Source organism: Neofelis nebulosa, chromosome 8 (genome assembly GCF_028018385.1).
Source record: "Neofelis nebulosa isolate mNeoNeb1 chromosome 8, mNeoNeb1.pri, whole genome shotgun sequence".
NCBI classification, from domain to species: domain Eukaryota; kingdom Metazoa; phylum Chordata; class Mammalia; order Carnivora; family Felidae; genus Neofelis; species Neofelis nebulosa.
In genome coordinates, this window is record NC_080789.1 from 65180036 (window position 1) to 65193577 (window position 13542).

The following is a 13542-nucleotide window of genomic DNA, read 5'->3' on the forward strand; positions in this document are numbered from 1 at the left end:
CTTAACATAGTTTTAAAGACAGATTAAAAGATTCATTTAAATTCTCCAGTGAACTTTCCCTTTAAAAAGCCCCCTAAATCATTTAGCTCTATCTAGAGTTTGATACAAAGCAAAGGTGTGGTGAAGAGCTAAAGATAAATTAAAGGTTTTCTCTTAGAAATAAAAAGTTTGAAAGCCTAGAATCTACATACTCAGGTCAGGCTATAATCTGCCTCATGAAAGCAAAATCCTTAAACCTCACATTGCCCTTGGTTCTACCCCCCACCCCCCCCCACCCCCGCCCCATCAACATCTGCTTCTGACAGTAAAAGAATGTAAGAAAACCCTAGGATCATAAAGCTGAATCTTCTCTCTTCCCTCACTTTGCAGATGGTGTTTCACACAGCCGATACCCCACTCCCCCAAACCAAACCAACCCCACCCCCAAAAAAAGAGCTGAGACCAGAATAATGATGGAACTAAAGAGTGGGCAACATATAAAATTAAGGAAAAATAAACACAAGCAGTCATTAGACATAAACCACCTGGAGAAAAGGAAACCAGTTCTGCTTTTAAATAATTTTATTTTTTCTAATTTTGTGTTACTTTAATTTCCCGTAGCACCTTGGCAATGTTGAAAACAAAAATACAAATACAAGGATGTACTCATTTTAACATAGTATGCATGAGCATGTGTCACACCATCTTTTTTTTTTGGGGGGGGGTTGGGGGGAGGGAGCAGTTTGGACAACAGGAACAAACCTAAGCAATGGACAAAACAGAAGCCGGATAACTGGTTCTGATCCCCGACCCCGAACATTTGACAGGGGTCACTCAAAAGACATGTAAATCAGGCAAAAAAAAACAAAAACAAAAAAAACCCCAACTTGATATAGATGTTTCCTTATATATACTGATCAGTGTTTTGTGCTGAAAAACTGAAAATAAGACCATTTTATTTTATACACAGCCTGTTGACATAGGAGTTGTACTTTTTTAGGAACAGTCTACTCAACAATTCATAAAAAGTTGTTACTTTTTAAAATAAACTTTAAATTATTTAATAATCAGACGATTCTGAAAGAAAGAGAATTTACTCTCAAATTGAAAACAAATTCTCTTTCAACTTCTTAAAATGTCCTCATTCAATTAATTAAAAACTGAAATGTCTATGTATCTTCTTGGAAGCTCAGACTAGCTAAGTTAGCATACACCAAAAAAGCCTAAAGTTAAATTAATGACCATCAAATCGTAAGGAAATATAAAAAGTTGGGAAAAAACCTCATCATATAATTAAGAATTTATAAAAATCCTCAAAAGGAACACACTGTCCTCTTTGCATTTTATCTTTTCTGTAAAAACAAACAAAGTGGGTATGTTATTTTAAAACAGGGTTAATGTACATGCCCAACACAAATATCAGGAGACCTAACCCCAGTGCTGTTCAACTGTGTCAAAGTAAAACCAGTGGATATTTAAGCCAAGAGACTAAATATTAAGGCTGTAACTAATAAAGCTCAAGAAAGTGTTCAGTAACTTTTAAATACTATTTTCTGCTCCAGCAGATGCTAACACTCCATTATTATTAAGCCTTTTGCAAAGCCAACCTGGTTATTTAAAAAGGAATGTGAAACAATATTCAAGCTACCTTAATTTTAGGAACTGAAAATAAAAATCGGCATGTCATTTGATCACATGCAAATCGAGCACATAACAACAATAAACCTTATCACTGAAAGATCTTATCTTCTTCCAAAATCCAGTTGAATAAAGTTATAGATGGATCACTCTTTTGAATGCCAGTGTCTATATTTGCAAAACTGATAGAGACAGGCAGGCCCTAGAGATCATGAAAACCTCAATTATCAGCATAGGAAAGAGAGACAGGTTTGCAATATCTCGTATACCTTCTCTATGAAGTGCAAAGCGATGAACTTGTGTGACTCTTATTCTCTTCATGCAGTAAGAACTATGACAGAAAACCACTGTACTATGCACTCAATATCATCTGTATATACTTTTAGCCTTCAACAGCCCAAGGAAGTGTTAAGTCAGAAGGATGAAGAGAAAAAACTGACATTTAAATTCCTCCTTCTAAAGAACCAAATAAATAATTGAACTACAATAAATGCCCAACCCGCATCAGTTACAGAGAACTGCTGGAAAAAACCCCAAACAAGTTCACACAACTCATAGGCATCATTTAGATACAAACCTTAAATTTGCTGTAATAAAATAAATGCTAAATATTGTGAATATATATATATATATCATACATACACACACACACACACACACACACACACACACACACACACTCGCTCGCTCTCTCTCTCTCTCTCTCTTCCGTATACATCCCACCAAACTGGGAACTATTAGCTGTAATGAGGCAAATTAAATTAAAAACACTATTTTATAAGAAATTTAAAAACAATTATGTCTTTAAATTTCTACTTTCAATAGCATTTTGGGGGGAAAAAAGCAAGAACACAGTTGCTTTCTTCAAGAAGACTCTTCCTTTGTTTCAGTTAGAACATTTAGTTTTGGGAAGCTGGGTGGACTAACAGTAAGTCACACAGCATACAAGCGTATTTCTGTGACACACTGTAAGAAAAGTACAGTTTCATTTTAAGTGCAATAATTAAGTTTATAATCCTTACCAAGTGATTTTTATAAAATGTTTATTCTCTTAAATCCAAGGCATTCACAGAGTGTTAACACTTTAAATGTTTATCATTTCCACCAACTGCAGCATTATCTAAGTAAACCAAAATAAGCACTTTTATCATAGATGTAGTCAATGATTATTAATACTTTTTTTTTTTTTCAAGGACCTAAACTTCCCCCAAATTTCAGCACAGGTAGTTTTATTGTATGTTTCATTCTAGTATATGATTTTAAAAAATAGTGTGTAGAAATGAGTAGTTTCAAACTGCTTAAATATATTATATACCATGTTATCAATTCACCAAATCAAAAGCAACTGCCAAGCTGAATAATAAGTTACAAAGAAATGATAATTCTGGCTTGTACAGAAATGTGCAGTGTTTAGTTACCTACTAATACAAATCTCCAAAGCTTAACTTAGAGTTGGAAGATGAGTTTCACAGTAATGTAATTTTAACCTCCATTTACATTCATTTTAATATATTACTAAGATGTTTATTCTATGTCACAATGGTGCTTTCCAGTGTTCACAATTTACAGTTTCAATTTGTACATATGTAATTCACTAACATAAGGGACAGTTATTACCATTACAAACTATCCCTAAAAAGAAAACAAAACCCCACCTTACATAGAACTCTAAAAATGGTCTGACTTAAAACAGATTAATGCAACATGGTTTTAATATTTTAGCCATTTTCTAAACACCAGCATGTAAACTTGCCTACTTAATATGACAGCTACAACTTTATTCACTGAGAAAGTATGTATTAATTTTCTTCAACTATCTTTCTCACCTTAACTCAAAAATCTCATGACTTGCTGGTTCTGTTTCTGTGAATTTCAAACTGTATTTCTTTTTTTTTTGAGAAAGGGAAGGAAGAAGATGATAAAATATACTGTAAACAGAAAAAAGTTGCCCCCAAATTAAGTTTAAAAAAAATTTTTTTTTAACTTCTACACTATTTAATACTTTAAGGATCAGTTACAATGTTTCATCTTTAACACACGAATAAATTACTGCAGGGTCAGTCTGACCTACCATTCTGGGATCTAAAATTCTAAACACGTGAACAGAAGAATAAACTACTTCAATGTTCAATTCGGAAATTTAAAACAGTTATATGATTTGACTAGACTGGTCAAGGCAGTTAGAAACATACAATTCTGTAGAATGGTGGTTATTTTGCTTTTGGGGGTGGGTAGTCAAAGAACAGAGAATAACAAATGAAGTAACAAAAAAACCTGTTTCCTATTGGGGGGGGGGCAGGAAATCACAAAGCAGTTTAAACCTCTGAAGTCCATTTGACCTATCCACTCAGATCTAAAACATATTTTTGATTTTCTGAATAACCCCCATTCTTTCCTTGACTATCAAGCTGACTGATAGTCACATCTCTAAGTATAATCAGAGTTTAACAGCTTGTTCAGACTGAATTTCAAAATGGAAAAAAAAATCTACTCCAGTATTACATTCAGTTTGCAAATCATTTACTAACATGACAACAGATTTGGCTTCAATCACTCTTGCACACACTCACACCAAAACAGGCACTCCAGCCACTGATCTGCTTTGCAACACAAGGCCATATAGGCAGAGATGGCATTCTCCAAGCCAAACTTTAAATAGATTAAAAAAAGTAATTTCTAATTTTACAGAAATGCTTCTTCAAAAAATATTTTCTCTCACTCCCTCATCTCCTATACTGAAGGATGTGTAATAGGTTTTTTTCCCCAAGCTAAATCTGAACCCTCAAAATTGATTCTAGGCAGAAGATCTCTGCAAATTAAAATCAAAAACAAAAATAGAAAAATTATATTTTTATATATGTATACATATATATATATATATATTTATACTGATTGGAATCCTCCAGCATTTTAAAATCACTTTAGAGATGAATTTTGGGATTCTACTGCTCACAACTCCAAAATCCACAATGATTTAAGGACATAGACTTTTCTCCTGCTTCCTTCCTGGCTACCCCTTCCCCTCCAGAACAGTTCAATACAGCCACGGCTCAAGTTTTAATGGGAAGAGAGAGAAGTTTCTGAATAGTTTGTTTGTTTTACTTTGGTGATCTGGGTGGCACATATTGCTCTTTGCCATTACGTCGAGTCACTCCCTGAGGTATAGCCCTATGGCCAAACTGGCGTCTCTGTTCCCTGATTTTTCCAGCTGCTCCCCTGGGAATGGTATTGCCTCGGAAACCAGAATATTCCTTACTAGCCCTTGCTTCTGGCTTCTCATGTGATTTCTCAATGGACTTCTCAGGAGCTCCATTCTCTTCATTTTTGGTGGGAGACACTACATTGGAGCGAAGTTCTCGTAGTGGCTGCACAAGAACTGGAGATGGTTCTTTAGGGGGCTTCTGGCACACTTCAGCATAACTTAGCTTTCGGGGTTCCTTTGAAGTGAAGATAAGAAACAAACTTATGGTACACATTCTCTAAGTAATAAGCTACAAAAAGGACAGTGTGAGGGGCACCTGGGTGGTTCAGTCAGTTGAGCGTCCAACTTCAGCTCAGGTCATGATCTCACGGTTTGGGAGTTTGAGCCCTGCATCAGGCTGTTATGACAGCTTGGAGCCTGGAGTCTTGTTTCGGATTCTGTGTTTCCCTCTCTCTCTGCCCTTCCCCTGTTCATGTTCTGTCTCTCTCTCAAAAATAAACAAACAAAAAAAAAGGATAATGTGACCCATAAGAAAATCATTAAGTTATTTATTTATTTATTTATTTATTTATTTATTTATTTATTTATTTATTTATTTTTTGGTAATGTTTATTTATTTATGAGAGGGTGCGTCAGGGGAGGGGCAGAGAGAGATGGAGACAGAGAATCCCAAGCAGGCTCCACACTGTCAGCACAAAGCCCAATGCAGGGCTCAAACTCACAAACTGTGAGATCATGACCTGAGCTGGATGCTTAACCCACTGAACCACCCAGGCACCCCAGTAAGTCATCTTCTAGGGAAGGGCAATAGGCAGTCTCATACACATTGCTATTAAAGTGTATTGGAACAATCTTAAAACAAAAACACAATAACTTCGCTGAAAATAATAAAATGCCTTGGCAATTTATGTAACAATAACTTCACTTGAGGAATTTATCTGAAGGATGTTCATGTCAGCATTGTTTACGGTGATGAAAAAAACTGGAAACAACCCTAAATGTCTAATAAGGAAGGACAGATTAAGTTAATAATGTACATTCATGTGATGAAATGAAATGATTCTATTCTGTCCTCCCTGGCTACAAAGAACCCTAAGATGGATTCCACGAGAATCTTAACAGCATCTGGGAACCAATAATGTATTAATAGAGGACTGATTAAGTCTTAATTACTTCATCGGAAAAAAATGGACAATAGGGGTGTTATGAGAATGGGATAAAGCATGTAAAAAGTCTTTAGCACTGGTCTTGGCATAGAGCAGCCTCTTCGGTAATTGGTAGTTGTCATTCTATTATTATTAAATAACAAAATAAACTCTTCTTAGCCTAGAAAAAAGGAACTATAACCAAACTGCAATTAGTTATATCAATGAATGAAAAGATTATACATAAATTTTGTGTTTTTCTCCTTGCTTTTCTGTATTTCCCTAATTATAAAAACAATTTCTGGAAACTGAATAAAAATAGGAGTGGCCCTCATAAGACTTGTTAATAAGCATTATAAAAAAAGAATCTCAAGGGGCTCAAAGCCTCTTTACACTAGCCCAAAAACAATACACTCATCATAATCTGAGTAAGAAAGAAGCTTCACTTAACTATAGGATGATCAGAAAAAAGCCATTAAAAAAACCCAGAATGAATAGTGACTTCCTCACTATGTCCCAAAGGCTAAAATTTCCTGTTTCTTCACAGTGATTTTAAATTCCTTTAGCTTCATTTGAGGCAGGCAGCCTCAATTTGGGCTATTTCCAATGACCCTACTCTAGCAAAGACTTATGCAGGAAACAAACAAAAAAAAAATCTCATTATTTAACCTATTATTTTTTTCTCACATACCAAACTCATCAAGTTACCTGTAGGGCCATAGCTACAGCTGCATTTATGTTACTATTACATGGTGAAGCACTATTTGTCCTTGATGGCTTTGCAGTACTTGGGGAAGAAACTGGTACAGTTGTCTGGTTGAGAACATCCTTCTGAACAGTAGAATCCTCTATAGGATCCTTTACTTGTTGAGTTGTGCTAAGGAAAAGAGAGCTTGATATTAGACTTAATACAGCACACAAAAACACCTAAGCAAATGATCAGAAGAAAAAGTAATCTCAATGTGGAAGATCTTCTATACTGAAACTGTACCTTAGTGCAGGAAGCTCAGCAGTACATGGAGGACTGGTACTCATACTGAGTTGCTGGGCAGAAGTGCAGTCTGTCTGTTCATCCTCTGCAGGCACTGGGCAACTAACTCTCAACTCTTCGTTATCCTTAAAGTAAAATCATATTTCAAAATTGATTTATATCGACACTTCTTCAAAGAAGATATACAAGTGGCCAATAAGCACATGAAAAGATGCTCAACTACCATCAGTTATTAGGCAAATGCAAATCAAAACCACAATGAGAAACCAACCATTTCACACTCACTAGGATGGCTATAATCAGTAAGACACACAATAACAAATGTTAGTGATGATATGGAGATAATTGGAACTCTCGTACACTGAGGGTGACAATGTACAATGGTGCGGTCATTTTGGAAAACAGTCTCACAGTTCCTCAAAAAGCTAAACATAGAGTTACCATGTGACCCAGCAGAATATATGTAAGAGAAAATACATGTCTACACAAAAACTTAATACACAAATGTTCATAGTAGCATTATTAGGTTTGGGTACAAACCTGAAAGCTCATCAACTGGTGAATGGATAAACAAATTGAGGTCTATCCCTATAATGGAACATTACAGTGCAATGAAAGGAAGTACGTACTGGTACTCACTACCACAATGGATGAACCTTGAGGACATTATGCTATGTGAAATAAGCCAGTCACAAAAAGACAAATATTATATGATTCCACTTATATGAGATACCTCAAGTAGTCACATTCATACTAAGTAGAATGGTGGTTGACAGGGGCTGAGCAAAGGGGACAGAAGCAGGTAATGGGAACTGCTGTGTAAGGGTATAGTATTTTATTTATTATCTACTTCTTTCAAATGTTTTTATTTTTAAGTAATCTCTACACCCAACATAGGGCTTGATCTCACAATCCAGAGGCCAAGAGTAGTACACTCTACCAACTGTCCCGGCCAGACACCCCCTACAGCATTTTATATTTACAAGATGAAGAGTCCTGGGGGCACGTGGGTGGCTCAGTCGGTTAAGCCTCTGACTTTGGCTCAGGTTATGATCTCACAGCTCGAGAGTTCGAGCCCCATTCGGGCTCTGTGCTGACAGCTCAGAGCCTGAAGCCTGCTTCTGATTCTGTGTCTCCCTCTACCCCTGCCCCTCCCCTGCTCATGCTCTGTCTCTCTCTCAAAAATAAATAAACATTAAAAAAAAAAACAAAAAAAACCCAACAAGATGAAGAGTCCTAGAGATTAGAAGCACAACAATGCAAATGCACTTAACACAACTGAACAGTACACACTAAACAATGCTGAAGATGGTAAATTTTATATTTTATGTATTTTACTACAATTAAAAAAGAAAAACAGTAAGCCCTAGAAATTAAAATCGATTGATGCAATACAAATTTCAGCAGGTTTAAAGGTAACATTCAGAAAAACTTTGTAGAAAATATAGACAAGTACAAAAATAAATATTAGGAAAGCCAAACAACAAAAATTAGAGATTCAACCTACAAGGTACAATATCAAATTAAAAGTTCAAGAAAGAGGAAAAAAAGGTGAAGAATTTATTAAAGACACAACACAGGGTGCTTGGGTGGCTCAGTCAGTTGAGTGTTCAACTTTGGCTCAGGGCATGATCTTGTGGTTCGTGGGTTTGAGACCCTCATCGGGCTTGCTACTGTCAGCACACAGCCTGCTTCGGATCCTCCGTATCCCTCCCTTCTCTCTCTACTCCTCCCCTGTTCATACTCTCTCTCAAAAATAAACAAACATGAAAAAAATACATAATACAGGAAAATTTTCTAGAAGGTAAGGACAAGTTTCCAGATTGAAAGGGTTTCCCAAGTATCCAGAACAATGAATTTAAAAAAAAAAAAAAAAAAAGAGCCACAACAGGGTGCCTGGGTGGCTCAGTCAGTTGAGCATTTTGACTTTTATTTTGGCTCAGGTCATCTTCTCGTAGTTCATGAAATTGAGCCCCGTGATGGGCTTTGCACTGACAGAGTGGAACCTGGCTGGGATTCTCTATCCCTCTCTCTGCTCCTCCCCTGCTCACGCATACGGGTGCATGCTCTCTCCCTCAAAAAGAAAAAAAAAGGAGCCATAGCAAGATACACCTTCATAAAATTTCATAGAATAGAAGGGTTAAATAAAAGATCCTAAAACCTCTAGAGAGGGAAAAAAGAGGTTACAGAACTATCTGGAATCAGAATGATAGATTTCTGAAAAGAATCTCTGGAAGACAGATCATTTCCTAAGCAAGATATAAAAAGAACAAACCATAAAATAAGATTAAGAACTTGTTTTCACTTACAAATACTAAAGACTGAAAACCATAGGTAGAAAACACACATAACTGACAAAGGATTAGTATACAAAATAAATTTTTTAAATTCCATGAATCTGCAAGATAAGAGATAACCCAACAGATAAAGTACCAAATACTTGACTCTGCAAAAGAAGAAACTCAAACGGCCAATAAAATATGAAAAATTAAATTTTAAAAGATGCCCTACCACTCAGCAATTCCACTATGTAATACCCTTAAAATAGGGTCATGTATGGTTTGAACATTCATAGCATAATTGCTTATAATGTCAGACAGAAAGACAGCTCAAGTGTCCAATAGCAGAATAATGACATTCTTACAACAGAATACAACAATGCAAAATGAACTAGTCATCTGTATCAGCAGTGATGAATTTCACACAACAGGAGAATACATACAATTCCATTTATATTGTGTTCAAAACAGGCACAACGAACAGTATACTGTATATTAGGGGTTGACAAACCAAGGCTCACTGGCCAAATCTAGTTTATGACTTTTGTTGGTACGGCCTATGAACTAAGAGTGGTTTTTAAGTTTTTAGCATGCGGCCCACAAAGCCTAAAATATTTACTGTCTGGCCCAGCTCTACAGAAAAAATTTCCCAACCTGGAATGGTAAAACTATAAAGAAAAGCAAGAAAATTATTATTGCAAACTCAGGATGTTTATCTCTGATGGGGAGGAAGGGAAGGAATAGGAAGAATTATAAATAAAGGGGGAGACAGATGGCACTGCTAAGATGTTGGTGATGTTTAACGTCCACAATTGTGGGTTGGGATTACAAGGGGAGGCACACTTTATTATTCTTCTTCTTTAAAAATGTGTGTGTGTGAATCACACCTCAACAAATCTGAGAAGCCATCAACTGTAAAATGCACTATTATTTTATGGATTACTAAGAAAAAAACAATGCTACTTAAACTACAATAACTTTTAATTATAGGGCAGCCTGATTTTCAAAGGTGGAAAACATGAAAAAAATGTCTATCTCAAGACTGATTAAATAACTACAATATTGCACATTATTTTTTAAAAGGGAAGACAAAAAAATACCTTCAAAATTCCACGGGAAAATGATTTCTAATACAGAACTCTACACAAATAAGCTACTGATCAAATATGAGAACAGAAAAACATTTTCAGAACGCAAGATCTCAAGAAACATACTAAAACCCATTTATTCAGGAAGCTCAGGAAGATGTGACCCACCATAATACAGGAAAGTAAAACAAGATTAAGAAAAAGAGAGGATGCAACAAAAGAGACTAAGGAAAATTCCCAGGATGATGATGGCAAAAGAAAGCCCTAGCTACAGGATTGTGCATTGTGCAGCCAGCCACTGAGAGTACAAGGAGAAATAATAGCAATTTTCTGAACTGAAGTTCAGTTATGAAAAAAATATGTAATATTGAGATGTGACTTACAAATGATGGCATATCCTAATATAAGTGGCAATGTTTTTACTTTCTTAGTGACACTAAAATAACGGGGCATCTTACAATGGATGGTATCCCAGATATGACACAGTACAATATACAGGGAAGATGAGAAAAGTATGTTGGTTTAAGAGAACTAAATCCTCAGCTTCTAGAATGGGAAGTTAATAGACATTGAAAATTGGAATGTCAAGAAACAGCAGTATATTGGAATGTCTGGCTGGTTGTCAGGGGAGCATGTGATTCTTAATCTTGGGGTCATGAATTTTAGCCCCACACTGGGTGTAGAGATTACTTAAAAAGAAGAAGGAAAAGAGATATCAGTATAACCATGTTATATGGGGAAAACAATAGAAGAAAAAGCTAGAGTTGAAGTGGTTGCAGGGAACTACTATCTATTTTTCATTATAAGCCTAGATATACTATGTACGTGCACACTATGAGATAAAAATGAAAATTGAATTAAGAAGAAAAAGGGAAGAAAATGAGAAATCTGTGTGGTGTAAGGATTTTACCATAGGAAGAGGTCTATACTCAAAAATATTTTAGGATGGGGCAGCCCAATCTTTTGACATCAACTCTCCACTATTGGAAAGCCTGAGTTTAGCAAACTAACTTAGGATCCCTTTACATCATTGGCTAATTACAGGCACTTCAGCACAAACACCACTTTCCACCAGCTTGCATCAATTAGTTCTACCAAGCTGAACTGATACAAAGACATGCAAAAATGAAGCAACATTTTATTGGCTTGTGCAGCTTTATCATAAATCTTTTAATAATACTCAACGTGTGCTGAAAATCCCATGAATAAAAACTGCCAGAAATACATATTAGGTGCAAATAAAATTTTAAATAATAACTCTGGAAACAAAGGCTGACTATGGTCCCATAAGGTAAAAGACTGATGCTTCAGTGTTTACCTTTTCTTTGTAGACACCTTTAACAACATCAGACATCCTACTCTCCAAAACAAGTTCACCTGGAGTTCTTGATGAACTTCCAGGTAAAGGAGGAAAATTTGAGGCTAATAAATCAAACTTTGGCGTTGGAGCCTTTGCTTCAGCTGATGAAGACTGGGGTCTCTAAAAGACACAAATCATAAAACAGGTCACATGCCAATCTCATTCTCTAATCCTGTACCACAGAAGCTAAAAGCTGCAAGGAAACAAAATTCTAAAGCACAGAACTGTTCGTTCTCCTATAAATTCTTGGCTTCTCATTTCAGTTGAGCTCTTGTTTTTCTTTATCAATCCTACTTACCTTTAGTCAACTCCCTCTCTTGTTTCTCTTGCAAACTCTGCTACACTCCATAAGCCTTTTTTTTTTAAATTAAAGTTTATGTATTTTGAGAGAGTGTGTGTGCATGTGTGGGGGAAGGGCAGAGAGAGAGAATCCCAAGCAGGCTCCACACTATCAGCACAGAACCCAACGTGGGGCTAGATCTCACAACCGGGCTAGATCTCACAACCGTGAGATCATGACCTGAACCAAAACCGAGTAGGATGCTTAACCAACTTAGCTACCCAAGCGCCCCACACTCCATAAGCCTTTTCAATCTCTGCTATTTGCTTTCTAAATTTGCAGTAACTTCCTTAAAAACAAAAACCTATTTACCTATAGTCTCAAGAGAGAACAATACAATATCCTTTCCTGAAAATCTGATCTGCCTTTCCACCCACCACCCTATATACCCTCTGGCAAGACTCTCACTTGTACTTCCTCTACTTTCTATTTCCTCACCTTTGTACTCATCACCACTAAGATTGCTTTGACAAATCATCAAAGTCTTCCACAACGCAAAAGCTGACAGATCCCCCCCCCCCCCCCCAGGTATGGTAAATATTCTTTCCTTTGGGAACTCCTTCATTCCTCCCTTAGTTTCTGTGATACCTCTTCCTCCCAATTCTCAGATCTCACAATCATGTGTTTGTCTCTCTCTACCCACGCCTTTTGACGCTCTTAGTTTCTATGTGGTTACTATTCTTTTCACTTCCATACTCTCCCTGTGGGATAGCAATTATACATGGCTTCAGCTACTACCTATATGCAAACAATCTTTCAAAAATTTTTTTCTCAAAATTTTTTTGACTTTGGTTAACATAATCTATTGGTTTAAGGAGTAGAATTCAGTGAGCCTTACAACAATCTTTTTCACTTTGGGGGACTTTCTGGCTACACACCACTGAAAACTCACCAAAACTCATTGAATTGTACATACACTTTCAATATGTTCAACCTAGACGTTTACCTGAAACCTAAACATCCATTTGTCTACCAGCCATTTCTACTCAGATTTTGGATACTTCAAAAAGCAAAATAAATAATCTCATTCTTTAGCACAAAGCTACTATGTTCTCAAAGTTCCATTCTTGACCATTCCTCTATTTAAATCACTCTCTCTGCAGAGTCCTTTGAATGATATCATCTACACTTATGATCTCAATTACTTTGTGTAAGCTTACAAATCCTAAATTTTATCTCTAGCTAAAACCTCCTTCCTGCACACAAAGGCACCTCCACTCTGCCTGTCCTACTGGAGAACATGTTTGTCTCCTTTTTCTTCACCCCAAACTTCAGTCCTCAATGTGGGTATTTTCAACATATTAAATGGACTTTGAAACTAATCTCCCTCTCCTCCATTGTTTAGGGTCATCTGAGGATTCATGTGGACTGCTGCAAGTTGTTGCCATTCACGGCTGTTCATGGTATACAGAAAGCTATAACAAAAAACAGTACTGTTTTAAAAGGTGTACAGTTTGCCCTAAGGACTATTCTGTGTTACAATGCAATACATTTTCTTCTTTGAAAATACTTATCTTTTC

At 36.3% G+C, this 13542-nt stretch overlaps 1 protein-coding gene across 9 annotated transcripts in view; it reads right to left on the reverse strand.

Moving 5' to 3' along the window:
• Nucleotides 1-2643: 2643 nt before the first annotated feature.
• Nucleotides 2644-13542, reverse strand: part of LARP4 (La ribonucleoprotein 4) — a 67373-nt gene continuing 56474 nt past the window's right edge. For 7 of the 9 annotated variants that reach the window (XM_058742811.1, XM_058742812.1, XM_058742810.1 and 4 more), the window contains 4 exons: nt 11641-11802; nt 6956-7080; nt 6673-6841; nt 2644-5054 (listed from right to left, as the gene is read on the reverse strand). In XM_058742811.1, the coding sequence (XP_058598794.1) occupies nt 4716-5054; nt 6673-6841; nt 6956-7080; nt 11641-11802 (795 nt within the window). In that variant the 3' untranslated portion in view covers nt 2644-4715. The remainder of the gene's footprint in view (nt 5055-6672; nt 6842-6955; nt 7081-11640; nt 11803-13542) is intronic. The other 2 variants (XM_058742816.1, XM_058742815.1) reach the window with 1 other exon arrangement.